Here is a 23,971-nt window from a genome sequence, read left to right on the forward strand (position 1 = left end):
CAGCAGCCATAGCAATTACTGCTCTCACGGTTGCCATCCTTGCAACTGGGCTGAAAGTTTCCTCATAGTCAATTCCATATGTCTGCGCAAAACCTTTGGCAACCAATCTTGCCTTGTACCTGCTAACAGACCCATCAGCATTGTGCTTTACTTTGTAAACCCACTTGCAGCCAATAGCCTTCTTATCATGAGGCAAAGGCATCAAATCCCAAGTGTGGTTTGCATCCAAGGCAGCCATCTCTTCATCCATAGCTGCTTCCCAATTTTTATGCCCTGCTGCATCCTCAAAACATGTGGGCTCTGGCTCCTCTAGAACCTTGACCATATAAGCATAGTGATGTGCTGTATACCCATCATATCTCAGCCTGTCAACTGGATACTTAATACGAGTGGACCTCCGTACAACTGGATCAGTTGCAGGAGTCTTTAAATCATGCCTGCTTTTCCTTGCACCAGGTGTAACAACAGAAGGAATCCCAAGTTCCTCATCAAGGCTCATTTCAGAGCCACTTGACTCTCCATCAACATGAGAGCTACCAGCAGACACATCAAACACTGGAGCATGGTCCACTTTTTCTTTTCCCTTATGTGATACCTGCACAACACTATCAGGACTGCCATGTGACGATTCACTAGATCTCAATCTCCCTGTCCATGCATTAGATCCACTAGTAGAGGACTCTCTGGGTCCACTCAAGGCTTGAGATTGCTGCTCTGCATTTATTGCAGCATTCCCATTTCCTGCATCTGCATCTCCTACCATAACAGTTGGTGCATACCAGCTGCTCATTTCATCAAAAACAACATCTCTGCTCACTTGCATTTTGCGGGTGGAAGGGTTATAACAGCGATACCCTTTTTGGTGCTGAGCATATCCAATAAAGATGCATTTTTCTGCCTTTGGATCCAGCTTTGTTCTCTTCTCATCAGGAACATGAACATAAGCTATGCAACCAAATACCTTCAAGTGAGAAATATCTGGTTTTTGGCCTGTATACATTTCTTCAGGCGTCATGCCATGGACAGCTGCAGTGGGGGTTCTGTTCATAATATAAACAGCAGTTGCTACTGCTTCAGCCCAAAAATAATCAGGCATGTTTTTCTCATTTAGGATCGCCCGTCCTACTTCTGCAATATGCCTGTTCTTCCTTTCTGCAACCCCATTCTGCTGAGGGGTAGACATGCATGAGTACTTCCTTTGAATTCCCTGTTCTTTCAGATATTCACAAAATTCTTCTGAAAAGTACTCTCCCCCTCCATCAGATCTTAGCACTTTAATATGCACACCTTTCTCTTTTTCAACCATGGCCTTAAAAGCCTTGAAATGGCTGAACACTTCACTTTTGTGCTTCATAAAATAAATCCACACCTTCCTAGTGTAGTCATCAATAAACGTCACATAATAATGGCATCCACCAATAGAAGCAGCTTTGGTTGTCCAAACATCTGAATGGATCACTTCCAAAGGTCTTCTGCTCACCTTAGCATTTTTGGGAAATGCATGTCTGGCTTGCTTACCCATTTGGCATGCTTCACATACCTTTTGCATTCCCTCAACTCTGAATTTAGGCAAACCTGCAACAATGTTTTTCGTTTGCATAGATTTCAGCCTTTGTATATTCACGTGCCCAATGCGCTTGTGCCATATCTCAATATCTGCAATGACACCTCTCCCATGCGCAAACATAGCAGCTTTCACCTCAGGCATATCAACATCCAAGGTGAACATTCTACCATTTTTGTTGCCTTTTGCAACCAAGCGGCACTTATTTTTTAGGTCCTCAACAAAGCATCCATCAGGATTAAATCTAACCTGCAGACCTTGCTCAACCATCTGGCCAAGTGAAACCAGGTTCTTAGTGATTTTTGGAACATGAAGTACATCTGCCAAGTACTTCGTTTTGCCATCCTGCATAGCCAATGGCACTTTACCAACCTGCGTAATTGGGTGCACAGTATCATCACCTGTTTCAACATAACCTGGCTTATCCAAATTTCTGACATCATGAAACCACTCACCATGACTGGTCATGTGGTTAGAGGCACCTAAATCAACATACCAAACATCATTGCAAGCTGCAGCATCTCCTGACATGGAGTTAACCATATGCTGCATCACAAAAAGGTGCTCATTTCTGTCGTCACCATGCCCACTTGATGATGCATAGTTGCTTTGCTGCAACTTTCCACTTTTGATGTCATTCTGCTTTTTATAGCATGTATTCTCCTTGTGTCCAGGATTTCCACAATAATAGCATTCTATGCTGCTATTTACTTGCTGGTTCCTTTGCCATGAACCACGGCCTCTTTGGCTCCCCCTGCCTCTAGAACTACCACGTCCTCCTCCATAGGACTGGTTTTCCTGTTGTTGCTGTTGGTTCTGATTTCCTGCATGGCCACCAGAACGGCCTCTTCCTCTACCTCTGCCTCTACCTGTATTCGAGTAGAAAGCAGTCTCTTGAGAAGTTGAGGTGGCTGAACCACCATTCCTTTGCTCTTCACTCAGCAAGAGAGCAATAAGTTCCTGAAAATCAGGAAATGTTTCACGGACTCCAATGGATGTCCGAAATTGTGCATAATCTTTCCCAAGACCATTCAAGGTCACGGACACTAAGTCCTCATCATCAACAGGTGCTCCAATGGAGGCAAGAGAATCTGCAAGGCCTTTCACCTTCAAGGAATACTCATTTATATTCAGATTTTTCCTTTGCACATTGTGCAACTCCTGCTTTAGCTGCATCTTTCGTGCTTTGGTATTTGTGCTATACAGCTTCACCAATGTATCCCATGCCTCCTTAGGCGTCTCTAGATCCTGTATATGCACAATCATAGAATCTGAAATGCTAACGGACAGCCAATACAGGCATTTTCTGGCTTTTTCATGCCATTCTTTAAAGGCCTTCAATTCAGCAGGAGTGGGAGCAGCACCCAAAACTGGTTCTGCAGTTTCACCACTGATGTAATCCCAAACTCCCTTTCCCATAAAGAAGTTTGTCATCCTGAACTTCCATGCTTGGAAGTTGTTCTTGTCAAGCTTCTCACTGACAATGGTAGACAGATTCTCAGACATTTTACAAATCACGAATTGCAACAGCAACCTGTAAACACAGCAAATGCCTCAGAAGGGCAAATAGCAAAACTTCTGCAAAGAGCCTCACAGGGGCAGATCTGCAACACTGACGAAAGTGGTATTTCACCACACAGTCACTTCCTCGTGACGATTTTGCATCAACAGGCAACAGGCATGAATCTGCAACTCCCAATATCTCTGCACATAGGCATACGATGCAATTTCTATGGCACCTTTCCACCGACTAGCCGTGCGGTGGTCGCACAGCAAAAACAGGGCCTTTTCTGAGTGCCTGCGAAGAACTTCCGCCTTCAAAACGGGCCCCGAAACGGCCTCAAATCAGAAAAATAAAGTTGCCAAGGGCTTTGCCCTCGCCCGCAGCATATACTGCGCTCTCGCCGCACCGCGAAGGGCCTCTCAATCTGAAGCAGTGCACTCCTGCACTTCTGGCTGTGCTACCTGTAGAGATTTGCTCCCAAACTCGAAATAGGAAAGCTACACTGGTCCTCTTACCAGGACACCACAAACTTGGCTAGCTTTCTTGAGCTCCTTACCACGAACAAGGCTCTGATACCATGTAAAGAATAAGGGAGAGAGATAGGAGACTCAAGTTCAGCTTTCTTCACAACACACAAAAAAGAGAGGACACAAGGTTGGAGGGTGAAGCCTTTCTTCACTTTTGCACACAACAACAATACAATAGAAGAGGGAAATACCCTATATGTCAAAACCTAGAATACGTGGTTCATATGTGAACCCAAACCAAAAACATACGTGGTAGTCTAACTACACCACGAGTACAACTAACATAGGCGGTGACATAAATGATAGTCATCCAGGAGATATGTCGGGGATAGAGCTTGATATCTCAACAAATAGATCTAGATCTTCTTCTCATTTCCCTAGGATCTTGGAGAGTATCGCTTTATGGAGGTGTACCCATAAAGTTCCTGCAATGGGACCCAGGAGAGTGGAGTGGATTGACGAAAAGGCACCGAGAGAGGAGCCTCCGCTTCTAATGACATAAACATAACACGGTAGTACAAAGTGTTTGAACCCATGGAGAGGATGGAAGCTGCAGTGTGGCATTACTATGGTGATCCTCTGTATTGTGTATGAGGAATCAAGTCTATCAAAGGCTGTCATGGTGTATAGGGCTGTGATGTACATAAAACCCATGATAGAACATTGACATCGTGCAATATGCATGGTCCTATGGTCTCATAGTTGTGGCCCTACGTCATATGTCCCCTAATAATATTCTTTGGAGAATTGATTGGATCTACAAGACAAGACTAAATCTCAACATTGTGTAATTACCTTGTATTCTTGGTAGTCTCCTTTTGTAATTTAAAATTTGAGAAAACCCTTCAAATTTTGAATATGTTTGAATTAAGATGCATAGCAAACATTAGCACTACTAAAATCCAAATTTAAATATTTTTAGAGAGATTATTTGGAAGGTTAGAAGTTTATACCTGATAGGAACACCCCTCGAATCTAGGAAAAGCCAATGTCAACTCCCCAGCCTGGAGTGTCCTCATCACTGATCCAAAAGCCAAAGGATTTATGCTAGTTAATGTGTGCCCCTGCAGCTCAGCAAAAAATATCCAAGGCTGTCTGGAAAGAATCAAGTGAGTGCGAAGAGGCCTCAATAAAAATAGCAGTGTCATCAGCCAACTCACAGTCAAGAAGCTCCTGCTCCTGTCTCAAGGGCAATCTCAACCCAAAAAGCTCAGCCTGAGAATTAAGGAAGATACTCATAGCTTCTGCCACAAAAAGAAAGAGGAAGGGGGCTAAAGGGCACCCCTGACGAACTGATCTGGAAATCTGAAACCTGTCACCCCTTACCCCTCCAATCAAAACCTAGCTGTGGGCTGATCTGGAAAGGGAGGCCACCCCTCTAATCCAAGCATTTGAAAATCCAAACCGTAGAAGAGTGCCCTCAAGAAAACCCCACTACTCTGTCATAGGCTTTCTCAAAGTCCAGGAGTAGAACTGCTAGCCTCTGCCCACTCTGCATAGCCCACTCTGTGGCTTCCCAAAAGGAAAAGATATTATCAAAAATGCTCTTCCCATGCACAAAGCCTGTCTGAGTATCATGGATGAGGTCTGGAAGAAGGGGCTGTAATCGGATGCTAATCGCCTTGGCAAGGATTTTGCAAAGAGTGCCCAAAAGAGTGATGGGTCTCCAATGGGATACAAAATTCCTATTGCCACCTTTCGGGATAAGGTGAATGAGTCCCTCGGTCAATGAGTCAGGCATCTCACCCGAGTCCCAAATGCCCTGTAGGGCTGAAGTAATATGATCACCTATCATATCTAAAAGGCTATAAAAAAGGGGTAAGACCATCTGAACCAGGGCATTTGCCCTTATGAAGGGCAGAGAGAGCAGTCTTGAATTCTGTGTTGGTAAAGCGCGCATCGAGTGAGCATAACATCTCTGAGGTGACCAACACAGGTAAACTCTACCAAACTTCATCTCTAGCCACCTCTCTGGCTTGTGAGTTTGGATCTGCGGAAAGTAGGGAGGCATAGAAAGCTATCGCTAAGTGCATGACGGTTTCTGGATGGGACTGCAAAACGCCGTTAGAGTCAATAAGCTGCCTGACACTCTCTCTACTATGTCTAGGACCAAGTGTAGAGAAAAAGTGTTTATTGACTCTCCCTCCCATCTGTATCCAAAAGGACTCCCGTGCATGGAAGGCATACTCTACTCTCTGATCAAGCAAGGTCTGCAAGTGAGCCCTTGCCGCAACAAGGCGCTCCTGTATCCAAGCATCTGATGGTCGTCTCTGCTCCTCCCTCTGTAGGGTTGCCAACTACCGACGAATACCGATCTCTCGCCTGAGTACCTCACCTCGCTGAGCACTAGCAACGGAGTGATAAAAGTCGCTGATACTGGCAAGTGCTGTGGCCACATGTGAAGGACCCGCCACCCCCCCTGCATATGAGAAACCCAGATCTCCAACACTGCCTCTGTGAGAGTCTCATCCGTGTATAAGGCATCGGGGATCCTGATACTGTGAGACCGTCCTCTCAGATGAGGCTCTGAGATGGACAAAATTACTGGAAAATGGTCTGAAGTGGAAACACTAGGTGCAATGCAAACTGTCCCCCCTCTATTAAGAGCCCAATCACCCACATAGAATCTGTCAATCCGAGCATGGATAGGCATCTGCACCCTATGGTTCGACCAGGAAAACAAAAGTGATTGAGACTGAACAAGAAATGCATCATCTGACCAAACATCTCTGCCACTGAACCTGAACAAGAAGGCATCCCAGGCTACTCTCTCAAGGGAGTGGATACCACCTTCTCTGCCCCCTTTCTTATCAGAAGGTGCCTCAACCACCATGTTGAAGTCACCTCCAATAATCCACGAATCCGCAATGTCAGCCCACGAGAGCAACTCTTTCCAAAACAAAACACGGTGCCCTCTGTTGTTCGGAGCATAGAGGTTGAGGAAACCAACCTTACGTCTATCAATCAGAAGTAAAACCCACTGGGCCCTGGTGGGAGTTATGGTACCATGTCCGATGACCAGAGGGAGAATAGAATCTAAAACTGAAATGCATGTACCTCCTCTGGTTCCCAAGGCAGGAAGCCAAAAAGTCTGGCCTGAGAGCAGCTTACCTGACTTGGAGCAATCTCTCTGACATCCAGTTTGTGTTCCTGAAGAAAAAGAATGTCTAGGGAACCACCTAAAACACCTGGATGGAGCTGATTCCTGATCAGCTGTCTACGACAGCGATGAGGGATGCCGCCCAATCCCTGTATATTCCAACTGGCTATCCTCATTGGCGGGAGGAAGTCGGTTGGATTACCTTACCCGACCTGGTGGCGGAAAAAGAAACCTCTACCGGAGCATACCTCCTGCCATACACACAAGGTCCAAGGGGGAGGAAAGTCCACAGGTGAGAGAGAGAAGGATCTCTCAAGAGGGATGCCAATAACTGGCTCTCCAAAAGTAGAGGGTACAAAATCATCATCTGGGAGGCTAAAGAGGTCCCCCAAAGCGGAAAATGAGTTCCGTTGAGCCAGCCCTGGGGAGGGGGTACGAAGGATTCCTACCGAAGCAGGAAGAGAATGTAAGACCCCCTTCCCTCTGTCCAAAGAGGGAGGCACCTGTACTGGATCTTGATCAAAAAGTGGTGCGGACAAGGTGCCAACAACTTAGGCTGCTCAGGAAGGTACAGCCTGATCCAAGGGTGGAGTCGAACAAGGCTCCTGAACACTAGTCTCCTCCCGAGGCTCCAAGGGGGTAGCCTCCGAAGAGGTGAAGGCGTGAACTAAAGTAGAGGACCTAACCGCGATCGGAACCCACCGTGGGTCAGAGGTGGTGCGGGGTGCCGAAGGGACTCGAGTAGCCCTAGAAGGGGGGGGAGCCCATGTCTGAGGCCGTGTTTGTGGAGCGGTAGGTCCTGCTCCTGCTCTCTGTCGTAAGCTAGTATGAGCTGGTTGCTTTCTGGGCCTCTTTTTCTTCTTTGGGCAATCTCTGGCGAAGTGCCCCGAGGATCTGCAAATCCTGCACTGGTCCTGCCGACCTGCAACCTCAAATCTCTGGCGGAAGAAAGACCCATCGGGTCACTGTAGCATGATGTGGTCATATGAAATATTGGGGTCTTGGACAATGACCCTAACCCTGGGTACCCCGTCCATCCTGACCACCTCAGCAGCCGAAGAGGGCTCACCAGGGAGAGGGGGGATCTTTGCTACCACACCAAACCTCTCGCTAATAACTGAAAGAAGCCGATGATAAACTAAGGGAAGACCACGGAACCTGATGAAAACAGAAACCCCCTGCTTGTCCTCTTCAACTGGGTCAAATCCCAGTTGAAAAGGAAACAAAAAAATCCTCATGTAGCCTAGAAGTAGAAACCTGGCCTGTAGCAGGTCTCTCGTGATGTCCGAGGAAGCTAGGCACATCTGAAAGAAACCCCGTCCCAACAAACGAACATCCTTGAGGTGGGGGGTGAGGTCCTGAGGAAGCGCCGCCAGCATCCAATCTCTAGCTTGTGACCTGGAGGGGTGTGAGCCATGAATGCGTGCGAAGAGAGTCGTGGAACACTCATGCTCCAAATCCTTTTGCAACTGCTGACCCACTGAAATAAGACTCTTGGTCAGCTTAGGCACATGTCTCACATGTTTCAAAACAAATGCAGACCCATTTGCAAAAGAATACTGTGAATATGGTTGATGTAGTAGTGGCAGGGAAGGGCAACAATCCCCATTTGATTGGCGCAGTGTTGGGCGCTGTGAAAGGAAATAAGTGGCAGGTTTATGTAGACTTTCGTCCTTTAATACATGCACTAAGAGGGATCATTTTTCTTTGCCATTCCAAGATGAAATACAAGACCAAGTAGCAGGCCAAGAGATGTATCCTATATGTGATGGGTATTCTAGGTACTTTCAAATTCGTATTCGGGAGGAAGATCAAAAGAAAATATCATTTGTCACCGTGGGTAGTTTTTGCTTACAAAGTGATGCCTTTTGGGTTGACCAATGCACCATCTACATTTCAAAGGTTCACGAGTCAAGTGCTTGAGCCTTACTTTGGAAAGTTCATAAGGGTGTTTTTGGATGATTTTTGCATTTATTCTTGGCGCATAGATCACATGGAGAAGTTAAAGATGGCCTTAGCTAGGATTGATGAAGCAAAAGGGCATCTAAATCCTGAAAAAAGTCATTTGGCTCAAACAAAAGTAGTCTTGTTGGGGCATATTGTGTCTGAAGAAGGCTTGCAAATGGATCCTGAGAAGGTTCAAGCAATCATGGCATTGCCAAGTTCTGAGAGTGTCACTAGTGTTCGTACAATTCTAAGAAAGAGCAAGTTTTATCAACGCTTTTGTGATGATTTCACAGAGATAGTGCATCTCATGAACTTGTTGACAAGAAAAGGAGTTTCTTTCCAATGGGGTGTGAAGCAACAAGAGTCTTTTCAACAACTTAAGGAGGCCATGAGTCAGGGTCCAATATTAAAGCCCCCTGATTGGTCTCAAGACTTTTATGTAAATCCAAGTGTATCTTTGCATTCAGTTGGTGCTGTATTGCTACAAAAAGGAGAGGCGGGTAGAATGCAACCCATCTATTATGCCAGCCGATAGCTTACAAAGGTGGAAACAAGGTATGAAGAAATGGAGTAGCAAGCCCTCTCTTTGGTGTTTTCAGTCAGAAAGTTTCGCTCCTATTTATTACCTTGGCCATTTTTTTCCTTACCTCTCAGTCTGTATTAGCATATCTAGTTCGCAAGCCTAATCTTAGGGGGAGATTTGCAAAATGGTTGTCAGAGCTTCAAGAGTTCTCTTTCTCTTTTATCACTGAAAATACCGCTAGGTCCACTATGGATTTGCTCACAGGACAGCAGGATCTAAGAAAAAAAAAGAAATAAGGAGGACATTAATGATGAAAGGGAGACACCACCACCAACTTTTGTCTTGTATTTTGATGGGGCTTTTAATCCTTCACGCCAACAAGGAGCCGAGGGGATAGTCTTGATGAATTCTGAAGGTCAAGAGGTGTGGGCAAGAGAACAAGAGCTTCCAGGTATCACAACTAACAATGCAACTGAGTATAATGCTTTGATTCTTAGTTTGGAGGGTTGTCTTCAGAGTAAGAGGAGATTCTCAGCTTATTATAAAGCAAATGCAAGGGCATTATAAGACAAAAAGTCCTCGTTTGAAGGAGTTTAATCAAAACGCTATGGCACTATGTAGACAATTTGATTTTTGTAAGTTTGTTCATATAAACAGAAAAGAAAATCAAAGGGCAGATGAATTAGCTACTCAAGCCATTGTAGTACAAGACCAGGGGTGGTTTCTTTGGTAGACACTGGATGGCTAGAACTGCAAGATGTTCAGCAATATGTGGAAGAAGGCATGTTTTCTCGAGAGTTAACTCCACAACAGAAGCAGAGATTGGTAAGGAAGGCTTGTCCCTATACTATTGTTGATGACATTCTATATAAATTGGGAAAAGACAAGGTGCTTCGTCGGGTGGTCCATCCCATGGAGACTAGGAGAATCCTAGAAATGTGTCATGAATGCTCCGGTTATTTTGCTTCAGCGAGTACATCTAGGAGAATTCTTAATGCAGGTTCTTTTTGGCCACGCCTCCATAAGGATGTATATGAATGGTGTCGAAGTTGTAAAGTATGTCAAAAGTTTGGAAGGTGACAGTTAATTTCTGGGCCCTTGAAGCCTATTCCAGCATATGGACCGTTTGAAAGGTAGGGATTGGACTTTTTGGGACCACTCCCTCGCTCATGGCCATAGATAAAGTGACTCGGTGGATAGAGGCCAAGGCCATAGTCAATAGCAAGGCAAGCATAGTTGTAAAATTTCTCTTTGATCAAATTTGTTCATGCTTTGGTTGTCGTTTGGAAATTCTCACTGATGGTGGAGGAACCTCTTTTAGAAATGAACTAATTGAAGATGTGGTGCATAAGCTAAAGATAAATCATAGCATGTCCACGCCTTACTATCCCCAATGTAATGGCTTGGCTGAGAAAACAAATGGATTGTTGTGCAATTCAATGGGAAAGCTTGTAGACACCAAGAAAAGGCATTGCGATAGGCACTTGGCAGAAGTTTTATGGGCTTACAGAACCACACACAAGCTAGCTATTGGGTTACACCATTTCAACTAGTGTATGGAATAGAAGCCATTTTGCCCATTGAATTGGAGATACATAGTCTTCGCACTGCTGTTGCAAGGAAAGAAGGACAAGAGGATGCCTATGCTCAACACTTGGTACAACCAAAAACCTTGGATGAATGCAGATTATAGGCCTTATAAAGCTTGGAAGCTTCTCAAAAAAGGCGCAAGGCCTGTTTTGACACCAAATTATGCAAGAAGAAAGATATTGCAGAAGGAGATTTGGTAATCAAATTTGATAGCCAGACAGACAAGCGGCTAGACAAAAAGTTTATTAGGCACCATATCGAGCCAAAAAGAACTTCATGAATGGAACCTATCAGCTTGAGGATGTTGATGGCATGGTGATACCTGGACGCACCAATGAGTATCGCCTTATATTCTTCTATGTTCAACCACCTTGAGGGCTAGCAGACCTCTCTCTCATTAGAGAGGATCTGCTGGGAGGGAAAGATGGGACGCCAAAAATTGACATTTTTTATTTGGCATTGGTATTGTTTTCTTTTATGTTTGATAAGAGTTTGAGTATCAAGTGATAGCCTAGCGGCTCTCACTTATTTCTATTTTCTAAGATATTATATGGGATTGAGAGGTTGAGTGGAATGGATCATTGTAATACCATAGGTATGAATTATAAGTACCTTGGTATGGGGTGAGAGTTATTTGTGTATGGGATATTATGGGGTTTTTAGAAAATAAGAAGAGTGAGTCATATAAAGAGGTGGGCTCATGTCCATGTGTTTCAATAATATAAGAGAGGCCACATGCCAAGCGTGTGGGAGGCATGTGTCTATGGGCTCCATGTGGGGAAACTCTTGACTTTCTCAATATTTTAAGAGTCTTCAGCATCTTTTTATGGGACACATGGCAAGAGTAGCCAAAAAGGACATGGATGGTAACATACGGACTTATGTGATTGATGGGAAAAGGAATCTAAAGGCAGCAATTGTAAATGGGTGAAGGAGGGTGACAAAATCTCTATAAAAAGAGCCGTCCTCTCCCTTGTTTAGGCCTCATGTTGTTGTAGCTCTAGTCTCCTCAAGCGTCTTCCATGAGCCTTCTCTCCCTCTTGTAGATATTCTCTTATGTAGACTCTTGCGTCCATCTCTCTCTAGTTCATTCTCTCTCTATGAGTAGTCTTGGAGCTTCTGCTCCCTATTGTACGTATGAAACCTCTTCTTTTCCCTTGTGTTTGTAGTATTTTGAGTTGCATTGGAGTGGAGTCTCACTCTATTGACAATGAATATCACTTCATATTCTCTCTCTTGAGTCTCTCTTCTCTTTTCTTTCTTTCAAAGCCTTAAAAGTTCTTTCTATTCGGCCGCTCATTGCACACACATGGTCCATTCATTTCTCGAGCCACCAAGGGAGTTACTCACTCTCTTCTAGGCAAAATCTATGAGTGGTGGATTGTTGATGAAGGTGGAGTCTTGAGGGAGCATCCTGTTCAGGCGAAATTAGCATGGGTGGAGGGAAAATTTCATGATAATTTGACCCCCTGTTAGTGTTTTGCTCATAACTTTATGCTCGTTAGTTCGATTTTGATGAAACTTATATCAGCACAAAGCTCTCTTCAAGGCTTATGTCTCTGTGTTATTAGACCTTGAATCAGATACTACAGCAAAAAGTTATGAGTCTCTGTGTTTGAGTCAGTTTTCATGACAGTTTGAACCCCCTGTTAGTGTTTCGCTCATAACTTTCCGCTCGTTAGTCTGATTTTGATTAAACTTATATTAGCGTGAAGCTGTCTTTAAGGCACATGTCTCTATGTTATAAGACCTTGAATTAGATACTATAGAAAAAAGTTACGAGTCTCTGTGTTTGACATTCTATTTTGATGACAACTTTTACCCCCATCTAGTAAACCACCCATAACTTTCTGGCTGCTTTTAGTTTCTTATGAAATGTATATCAATGCGAAGCCCATCTCAAGGCACATCTCTATATGTGTTTGAATATCTGGTATCATGTCTTTACCAAAAGTTATAGGCCTCTGTGTCTAATGACAGTTTGCAGAGTGTTTTGAGCTAAGTGTAAAGGTATTTATGAAGGAGGTGCAATGTTTCCTCAGAAGCTACCCATCCGACCCAATCAGCCCCTTCAAGCTCCTCGATATATATCAGTTCATGTCATCTTTCAACAACGTATCGCTCTTCTCTTTGGCGCAAACCGGCTTACTGAGATTATGGCCTCTGCTGATCCTTTCCTTCTCCCTATGCTTGAGTACATCACTTGGGATGTTTCCATCTTCATTCTCATCTAAGGGAGGAAAGTATGGTGTGGTATCTGGGCATAAAAGCGTATTTTTAATGTCCCTTTGTCAATTATAAATATCTTTTTCACTTAGTTCAAAAGCAGTAGGAAGTGAAGAGGTGCGTGAAGTTTATCACCCCCAACTTCATGTCACAGTACATAGCACTCCCTCTGAAATTTTGAAAATTTTCAAAATGTCAAAATGGTCTTGTTGTTATGAAAGAGAAAGTATCATGTAGCTTACACACAACAACACACACACACACACACACACACAGAGAGAGAGAGAGAGAGAGGGGAGGGAGCCACCTTCTTCTTCTAGTGAGCTCAAAATTACAAAACTAAGTGTGCTTTATATACAGGGGCACTAAAAATAACAACACATTTATATCTATGAATGCGAAATAAGATAAACTTTGTTCTCGCTTATTGGTCACACCTTTGTGTCAATGATGAGCTGGCAAATAGAGATGTGTGTCACCGTACATCTCAACACTCTCCCTTAAGTTCAAGTCATGAGGAAGGTGAGTACTTGAGCTTGTACGACTCAAGCAATGTACTCCCATAAACTAGTAGAAGTAATCAAGCTTTTATGGGGCAATGCCTTCATAAAAATGTGTACAATTTGCTCCTTGGTTGACACATGCTGCAAATCTACCTTTCCGTTGAGAATCTTCTCTCAAATGAAATAGTATCGGACCTATATTTGTAGGAGCATAAAAGAAGATTATTAGCCGGCATGATGCAACTATACTATCTAGTATCAAATCCACCACATCATAACAGACTACAGAACCAGATGGCCTCACATGCCGCAATTGCCGCCTCTCTGTACTCTCCTCTATCGAAGACAATGCAATGGTCGGCTGTTTCTTGATACTATATCCCCTATGAGACTGAACACCTATCTTGATGTGGATCTTTTGTCATTTGTACTACGTGTCCAATCGGCATTTGTGCATACATAAAGCTCAACCTCTACATTAGCCTTGTAGTGCAACCCACATCATGCAAGTGTGGCAATTTGAGTGTATGCTAAATTAATTCACCAATCCAACTACCAAATTGAGATCCGGTCTAGCAATGGTGAGATAAGAGAACCCACCATTTGCATGTACATTCGAGTATCCTTGATCTCATTATCCATATTTATTATCCTCATATGTAGATCCAAAGGAATAGACATAAGCTTACATACAATCATGCCATACTTTGCCAACATGTCTAATGCATATTGATGCTACAATATCCCTACGTCATCACCTTTGCTGATCTCTATGCCAAGAAAAAATGTAGCCCTCAAAGATCCTCCATCTCAATCTGAGCCTGCAATTTTGCTTTTACTAATGATAAGCACCTTCTCACTCCTCGGTACCAATACAAAGAGGAATGAATTTGCCAGACATGGATAATAGCATAATTGCTATTGCAAATACGGCTATGCCATGCTCGCATTGCCTACTTTAGTCCATATAATACCTTTTGCAATATACGTCTATGCCATGCTCGCACCGCCTACTTTAGTCCACATATTGCCTTTAAACTATTCGGTATCTCTCATCCTCATAACTAGGTGGTGGTTGCATGTAAAACTGGTCATTAGCTCACCATTCAAGAACACATTCTTGATATATATTTGGTGCATTCCCAACCATTAGCCATAGCTAATCCACCATCTAAATTGTTACCATTTGACCACTGGTTTGAAGGTCTCTTCATAATCAATGCCATATTGTTAAGGGTACTCTTTAGCAACCAAATGGGCGTTGTACCTACTCATACTACCATCCACATTATGCTTCATCTTCTAGACCTATTCGCAACCTATGGCATGCTTACCTGGAGGTAATTCAATAAGAGGCTGTATTCCTTGCTCTTTTAGTGCATCCATCTCATCATTCATAGCCTGTAACCATTGCCGATTTTGAACCACGGCCTTAAACCTTTTTTACTCTCTTGCTTGCAATGCTCATGTCATATAAGCATGATATACTACTAGAAACCCATCATACATGAGCCTATTGACTGTATATCATCTTTGAAATTGTTGCCCAAGTCTTCGAAACTATTTCCCAAGTCTTCGAAATAGTTGCCCAGGTCTTCAAAAGAGTTTCCTAGGTTGGGCACTTATCCAGGACCAATAGCTTGGGCACGTGGGCCTACTATGAGAAGGTATAATATGGCATATCACCATGAATACCTCGAACTGTCATAATTGGATAACACAAGTGCCATTGACCAAACATGGAAAATCGACGACAGAAGTGGAGCCACAAGAAGCCAATGCAAAGATAGGGAGTAGCATCATGCCTTACAGCTAGATGGACCCAAGCAATTTGTAAAAAGAGAGGATAGATTGGTAGGAGAAATAGGGTTGGACCTCCCTTTAAGAGGCGCTATGTATAAAAGGATGAAAGTTTGAATTTGGTCTTCAGTTTGTAACCTTGCAAGTTTGAGGAATACAAGCTATCTCTTTTTTAAAAGTATTGTTTATGTTCTTCTTCCTCTTGCCTTTGTGGATGCATCTTACCCCCTTTTCCTCTCTTACTATATGCTTCCCACTCCCCTTCCCTCTTCTTCTTCCACTCCGTCTCCCCTCTCCCTCTCTTCTCTCCCCTTCTTCTCTTGAGCATTCACATTGCTACAACTTCAAAAGCCATTGGCATAATACTCTTAGACCACATGTGCTTCCACAAGGAGTAGCTTGGGAGGAGGCTTCATCGGCATTCCTTCAAGATCCCCACAACATGTGAGTCACAGCCTATTGCCAGCGGGGAGTTCAAGGTATGCTTTTGCTTGCACATGTTTCTTTTGTTCTCCCATTGCTAAGAGCTTGGTTTGAGAAAAAGAGGAAAGTGAGAGAGAGGAAGGTACGAAGAAAACGCGAGTTAGTTTGCGTTTATTTTTGAGATTTGAAGGTGTGCAAATAGAGTAGAAGGAATCATTGCTAAAATTGTATGCAATCCCATCCCTCTAAAAAAGTTGATATGTGATGATTGGGTTGAATTTTCAAGGTATTGGGAATGACGAGTAGTCCATTTTGGGAAGAAATCACTCTATTTTGCTCCATACTTGCTTGTTTTTTGTTGTTTTGGTTCTTTTTTGTTGCTTCATGTTGTTTAGTAGGCAGAGTAGTTAGAAAAGTAGTTTCCAAGCACCCCAAACACTACATAGAATCTCCAGAAACTCCAAAAATTCCATCGGCCAGATAGTCTAGGAGAGACACACTGCATTAAAAATAATGTAGCCTATGTTGCAATATAATGCTGCACACGGCGGGCTAAAAATCCATTGCATTAAATGTTGATCACGTTGCATTAGCGTTGACACCCCGTTGGATTAATAATTCGCACTCTGACATGCACTGGCAACCTAACATCTGACAAGATTTGCCAGCTAGCATAATCAATGCACTAAATCTTGTCCAAAAGAGGAGTCAACTCTAACCAAGCACACACCAGGATAATATCCCAATAGATGGTGTGCTAGCAAGCCATTATACAAAGAGTTAGCAATGCAATGCACATTGCATTAATAACCCAACGCATGTTGAGTTAATAACCCAACACATGTCAGATTAATTAGTGAATGGTTAACAAAACTTTGTGATTTGAATTTGATCATTAAGTGATCTTGCATGCTCTGGATCTCCACCAACCACTCAGAATAACTGAATTATCCTTTAAAAAAGTGACACAGGGGTGGGTTACATATCATTTGATCGATATGTTCGCAACTCTCTACGAGTCGAAGAACACTCCTAAGATTCTCATACTGAGAAACCAAATCAACCAAAGTTTCCACAACAGTAGTGAAACTGATCATGCTTACGTACTCAGGATAAAGGATTACAACAATCAACTCGCAGCAACAGCAAGAGAGACCATGAATCCAGCAGAAATGGTGCAAGTCATCCTAACTGGACTAGGAGAGAGATATGAGAATCTAGCCCAGAGTATTACCATCTAAAGGCAAATTCTAACACTGGAAGAACTTCAGGCAGTTTAACTTGGTGAAGAACTCAAGATGCAAGCCATTCACACATGCAAAAGTCATTCCAATGGTCAAGCACTCATAGCTTCACAGATAGAAGCATGGTCACTAGGTTATCAACCCCGCGTGCATTGTGTTATATTGTAGTATATGCTGTGTTATGATTATTGTAGAGGGTTGCTAATTCTGGCAGTTTGGAGGCTCAAGTAGACTTTTGAGTGACCCTGGCCCATTCTTAGAAGTGGTCTAGATTCCCAGCTTACTCAGCGATATTAGTTTGATGGCTTTTTTAGGGATTTTTCTTGTGTTCATTTCATGCACATAGCATGTCGGGTTAGCCAGTTGACTGGCAGAGGGATCTATTGACTTGACTAGGCTGGCCAACTAAGGGTCCACTTACCTTGACCCACCTTCATACAATTGAGGTCTGGGAGAATATAAGGAGCTAAAACAAAGCCAAAGGACAGTGCTTCCAATAACGTTGTATTTGATCAAGTGCCCACCTTACCATCAGTTCAATTGAAAAATTCAACTATAAGCTCACACTAGATGCACGGTCTTGCACACAATGACACCTTGAGATTGGAGAACTCAATGAGATTCGATGGAGAAATGGATGAAAACTCAAATCTTGGGACCTCTATGGCCCCTAACTCTAGCTCTCAGTCAGCAGACCTCATTCCCCCACACCTTCAATTATAGCCTGATGTCTTAGGGAATCGATCTCCAACATTAAGGGGATATGGGGCCAGTCTGACCATGATATGATAAATCCATTTGCTTGGGAGATCAGAGTGCGTGAGGGGCCCTCCCACAACATTTGTACCAAGAAGCACGTAGAGTATTCCTATTTTTGCTAGTGCGCTCGATGGGGAAACCATGATCCATTCAAGTGTCTCTACCCTAAGGTTGTCTCCCAGCCAATGTACCAATAAAGGCCACCCTTGACCTTGCCTATAAAACCAAATCATCCAATCAAGGATAGTTACCATTCAAGGAGTCCCTCTTACCAATCAAGGGTAATATAGGGCTCAAAACCTCCCATTGCCTCCACCCATCTTGGGTCCTCAATCTCCACCAGCTTCGATTACTCGTATGAACCAGATAATAATTGAGTAGCCACTGAGTGAGTGAGAGGAACCAAACCATGCCCTTTCAGCTGGTGATTTCTCGTAGGACAGTCCTTCCTACTAGTCTTCATATGTAAGTCACTACATTATGTAGAATGAACAGTATATACCGATGTACCATTTGAATGGCTCTCACCACTCTCAAAAAGCCTGAGACATGAAGACCTTGACACACAGACCACCTAGACTAAAGTGCTATACATGTCAAGGTCCAAACTGAGCCAGTGAGTGTCTGTATAAGATGACAGTCAATCAACCGGTGGCTTGTTTTAAATGCCAAGGACCTCACTTTCTAAGGGACTGCCCTTATAATGATGATTGACCCCTATCCACAACCACCACCACTAATATGGTGCTCCATTGTTCTCTCGCTCTATAGAGTAGACCATCTTTACAAGAATTATCCAATGCATAGGACCTCTAGAATGACCACAAATACTAAGATTAGCATTAATTCTGAGTAACAAGAGGAACCAAGTTTCTTTTGTGTGTTCTTAAATATTAGAACTAGGGCCTAGGCTAGAGATCTAAGAAAGGAATTTCATAAGCAGGCCAAGAGGGATAAAATAGGTACAGCTCTTAACCCAGAGATACAAACTGTACGAGTGTGATTAAAGTAGAGAGAGGATAAGATAGAGTAATTATTCAGAGTGAGACGGATGAGGACACAACTACATTATCCACTTCATCATCTTCAAGACATACCCTATCGGTTCAAAATCCAACCAACCCACCACTTAAGATTAGGCACAATACAAGGGAGGTTCCAAGCTACAAGAAAACCCCAACCCTTAATAAGGGCCAGGGTGAATACCCTAACCCTGTTATTGAAAAACAATGCCTTCCTAAGGCACAAAAACATCTACTAGTGAGGGACTATTAAGAGAGATTTCAACAACGGCTTGCTAGCTCTGCATCAACATGGACTCAAGTAGCACAAAATGTGTGTGTCAACGAGTAGCGACAAAGGTCATGGAGTTGAAGATCTCCCTAGCATACAAGTACAACACAACATCCACCCTGATCTACTAGAAAACTAGAAACCCACCTAGCAAGGTTGAGGTTTTGTCCTCCACCAACACCACAACCATTACTCCAAATGGGAAATCCTATACCATGATGGTGATTTCATCCTTTAAGGAAATCACCACCACAACCTTTTAGGCTCCTGAAAGAAAGAAAAGCCACCACTGTTCTCTCCCTCTTCGACTCACCCTAGCACAATCGGTAGGAAGGACACTAGTGGGTCCCAAAGGGTATTCTCCAACCAACACTATTTGAAACCTAGAAAGAGGGATTCAACATGCAATTTTTCTCTCGTCCTTACTTCCCACGCCAACCTGGTTCAAGCTTCCAGATAGAGGAAACCCCAAAGAGAAAGACATGCAACGAAGTCCAAGAAGCAAAGAAATCACCCAAGGTGGATCCCTAAAAGGCTACTACAAAGATAATGCCTATATTTGGGAACCTAGGACCCACCACACAACTGCTTTGCCTTCCACCACCCCAAAGGCATAAGAGAATCCCCAGCCTCTTGAAGTGGCATGGCAACAATAGAGGATTACCAAAAAGCGAGTAACAAAAAACGAGCGAGTCAAAAAAAGTAAACGATACATAATAATAAAAGATTTTTAAATCCCTTGTTTGAGTATCAAAAAATAATAATTTATTCAAAATTCCATATGCTTTCTCAATGCTAAAAGGTCAAATATGCGGAGAGGGTATGTTTCAAGTCATCATTAGTATCAACAAATGACAATCAAGGACTCTTTGAATGGATTAGTCTACATGCATGTGTAAATGCTTAGATTTTTAACTCTATTCACTCTTGGAACAACACCCATGTTTCATTGTTACTACAAAAACATCCCTTCCCAATGATTCAATCTTACAACCCACAAATCCAACCAATGCGACAAATTTAACACAAACTCATATTTTGCAACATGATATTTTACTAGATGGTGCAAAAAGGCATGATAATCATCTAAATCATGGCTTGCCATTTGATCTCTCATATGTAAGGTGATGGAACCTCTCAATTTTGAATATTTTGCCATGAGTTCTCAACATCTTGCTGGGAATAATGGTCCCCAAACCATCTATGTGCGCTTCATTGGGTACCTGGAGCCGATGGGAACAAATGTATTTTACCAAGGGACGAATGGAGACTTTGCATATGCATTTATGAACCACATACACACTCCTGTGCGCCAACATAAGCATTTTAATTAATGTGTTGAGTATTATAAAGACACATTTCTAAATTTTCTTTGGTTTAAAAATTATAATTCTTAAATGATTCTTTTGCCTTGCATAAGTCGACGCCGTACGCATGTGGTGGTGCATGGAGTGGGACATAGACATAGTCTGTTTTCTTAAGGGAGCTGACATAGACACTCTATATCTAAATGTATGAATTTGTAAGATTTTGTAATACTCTTGTATAGGACGTATATTTTGTTAGGTATGCTGTATTTTTAAGTAAATCTTCTTTGTCGTGTTTATTAAAGCATGCACATATACATTTATACTCAAACAAATTCATAAATTCCATTTATTTATACTCAAACATGTTTACTTCAAACAAATTCATGAATTCTATTTATTTATCTCATAAACCAAGATTGATTGTGTTACAATCTAACACATATGCATACAATGCATTACGCATGTAATCTTGCAAAATTCCATGTATGAAAGCAGAGAGAAGATATGCACACAAACCTATTGCCTTCGAGGGTTGCAACTCACGAGCCATTGTCCGAATCCTAATGTGTTGGAACATGGGGATGGAGAATGCGCCAAGGACAGGGGCTATATTCACTTTTACACAGCACACGGTTTAAAGTACACATCTCTTGTCATCAGTGACCACAAGAAAAGAGACCCTGTGGCGGTTCCTGTGGGAGGTACTGGACAATGAACGCTTGAAATGATGACTGTCTGGTACAGCATCATCGATGATGCTCGGGCACAACAGACAGCCCTGCGGACCGACCCTATGGATTTGTGGGTTAAAACATTAGCACATGATCCCTGTAGATCCCAACTCGCACAATATAAGTCAATCGTCGTGGCCCGTGAAATCCTCGCGCATCTGGTGAGACAAAAAGACTAAATCGGCGCAACTGGGGATTATAAGCGAGAAGATTTCTGTTCAAAAAAATCTGGAGCGGCGGACCTGCGACGCCATCGCAATTTGCCTCGTTAACTACTGCGTTCTGGCAAGCCTCGCAGATTTGCACTGAGTTACAAAGTTGATGCAGAATGCATCTATAAAATTGCAGTACGCATTCTGAAAGGCTGACATCCTGTGTCCCTGACTCCTGCCATGCACACAGCTAGCAGGCTCGTCGCCAAGTGCATCCCAGCTCCCAGCTGGTGGACACCATTTACAACGTTCCCAATGCCCATCCTTGCACCAAGAATAGCAATAACTCCACAAGCTACGTACCACTACAGCTTCAAGTGATGTGTTTCATGCTCCCCATTACATCTTCTGTGCAAACAGTATGGCATAGGTTTCCTTGCCAATCGGAAAAAGCAAACAATTCCCCCGGTGTTCATGACAACCAAACGGCTTGTAAGCTGGTACGCAGAGTTTTGTGTGTATGCTGTGGCGTGGAGACTGCCATCTCATAATCACTCATCACGAAACCCAAGCTCTGGAGAAGATCGGGGGCAAACGATTGAGGCTAGTTATAAGCTGGTTTCCATAGTGGAACCAAGCAACAGTTAATGTCGAGCTGGATTTCAAAACGGGCTAGTAGCCTACTCACCACTCGCAGTCGCATGTACTAAACTGACGCGGACACAATTTATATTATGTCTATGGAATCTCTGGAGAGAACAAGCGCATTACCGAATTTCTATTGTGCTTCTACAGAGAAGGTAATAACATAAACTTTCTTGAATTAATCCAAGGTCTGTTACTCTTTCTTTACAAGAACCGATGTTTGTTCTTACCAAGAACTTGCAGAAAGCAGTGACGGCATAAGGAAAATAAAGAAGAAAAGACTTTCCGTCACCTACAAGAACATAACGAAGCCATAACCCCTCGACTCGATAAAGATCACAAGTGCGAACCAGACTAATATATTCAAGCTTGTAACAGTTACAGTACGCCATGTCTCTACAACTGTTAACAACTTAAAACTCAATCTGATCAACAAGAGAATGTTGGATGCTTCCGTTGCACCAACCAAAGTTGCTGTCAGTAACAAAAAGCAATGTGTCCAGTTTACAAAACGTAATAAAACCGGTCCACAGCATACAAGGAGATAACCGAAAACTAAAATGTAACTCCTACTCCTGCAAACCAAAGCAACTTCCGTCTAAGAAAGAATGAATAAATCGCCCGCGAAAATCATGACACCAAGTCAGGTGCCTTCGCATTTCCAACAGAAACCTGAAGAAGTCGCCAAAACTCAGACACACAACATAGCAGCTGCGAGCTGAAGAGCAGCTATAGCCACTCCGAGAGCAGTGTAGATGGGAGGAGCATTAGACGAGTGGCTTTCAGGGGATTGAGCGCTGGAAGAAGAATTCGGGGTTTCCGATGGAGGAGCGGGGGGAGAAGCGTTGGGAACAGAGGCAGATGGAGAAGGAGATGGGGAAGAAGACGGTACCGGGGAAACAGAAGGAACGGGGGTGGGAGAAGAAGCTGGGGCGGGGCTCGGAGCAGAGGAAGGAGCAAGGCCAGCGATGTCAGTAGGGATGAGAACAGTCGAGATGCCATAGACAGCCACTGGATCAGTAGCGTAGAGCGTTGCACCAACTGGAACTTTGTTGTATCCTGTGTCGATGAAGAGGCTTCCCGCTTTGTTGCGAAAGATGGAGCTATACTGGAAGGTGCCTCCTCCAGAGCCAGATGCCAAAGTGGTCTGAGTCCCGGAAAGAGTAGCGAGCTCCTGAGATGGATAGTAGCCTGCCATGGCATGGAACTCGAGCAGAGATACGAGCTGGACGTTGGAGAGATTTGCGAGGAAACCTTTGGGAAGGCTACCGAATGCGGCATCGTCTGGGCAGAAGAGAGTGAGGCCAGGAGGAGTATCATGCTTCTGCAGAACGACGTCCACGCCTGTGCTCTGTAGATACTTGAGAAACATGGTATACTTCTTAGATTGAGAGATGATCAAGGTGAGGTTGACGGGAGCTGGCGAAGGCTCAGGAGCTCCGATACCAGGAGGAAGCAAGAGCTGACTGACGGTCATGACACAGATGTTGTAAGGATTATCGTAGAGCTGGCCTTGGATGACTGCAGTCAAGGGGGAGCCACGCAGAGTGAGGCCGACGTGAGCGGAGCCAGCGATATCGGTGATATTGACGGAGCCTTGGTTGCCGGTGGCGAGGCCGGTGGTTTGGAAGAGGGTGGTGGAGGTGGTGGTGCCGTTGGCGATGGTTTTGAGCTTGGCGAGGTCGAAGTAGTCGAGGAGGACATGGAAGCAAAGGATGTCGTAGATGGACTGGGCGGAGAGGGAGGAGGAGAGGGCATCGAGGGCGGAGTTGGGCGGGCAGAGAACGGTGAGGGTGGTGCGTGAGTCGATCTGCTTATCCACACCATACTTGGCGCAGGCTGCGCTGAAGGAGGAGCAGCTCGGATGCGAGGCTAGAATGTGGGTGATGTTCGTCGCAGAGGCCAGGCATGGCGAGATGATGAAGAAGCTGCTCAGTAAGCAGCAGAGCTGCAAGAGCACGAGGAGCTTCATGGTGTTGTTGTAACAAACAAGGAGCAGAAGCAGCAACTCCAGAACCAGATCAAGATGAAGACGAAGATGAAGATGAAGATCCAAAAATGTCTCCCACAGTTATTATAACACACCAATATATTGCGCTCTTATTCTAGTTTAGACGAAGTTTCCTATGT

At 43.7% G+C, this 23,971-nt stretch overlaps 1 protein-coding gene across 1 annotated transcript; it reads right to left on the reverse strand.

The window, feature by feature from the left end:
- Nucleotides 1–22,321: 22,321 nt before the first annotated feature.
- On the reverse strand, nucleotides 22,322–23,927 carry LOC147904361 (fasciclin-like arabinogalactan protein 2). Its single transcript, XM_087394110.1, has one exon. It carries the CDS (start codon nucleotides 23,811–23,813, stop codon nucleotides 22,533–22,535), a length of 1,281 nt encoding a protein of 426 aa, XP_087250236.1. The 5' UTR covers nucleotides 23,814–23,927; the 3' UTR covers nucleotides 22,322–22,532.
- Nucleotides 23,928–23,971: the final 44 nt, after the last annotated feature.

The sequence above is a fragment of the Dipteris shenzhenensis genome, chromosome 2 (genome assembly GCF_047967505.1).
Source record: "Dipteris shenzhenensis isolate YYH24624 ecotype China chromosome 2, Dip_SZ_1.0, whole genome shotgun sequence".
Classification (NCBI taxonomy): Eukaryota; Viridiplantae; Streptophyta; class Polypodiopsida; order Gleicheniales; family Dipteridaceae; genus Dipteris; species Dipteris shenzhenensis.

Excerpts from the sequence above, each read along its gene's own strand:
- LOC147904361 (XM_087394110.1), bottom strand. The coding sequence starts at position 23,813 with ATGAAGCTCCTCGTGCTCTTGCAGCTCTGCTGCTTACTGAGCAGCTTC.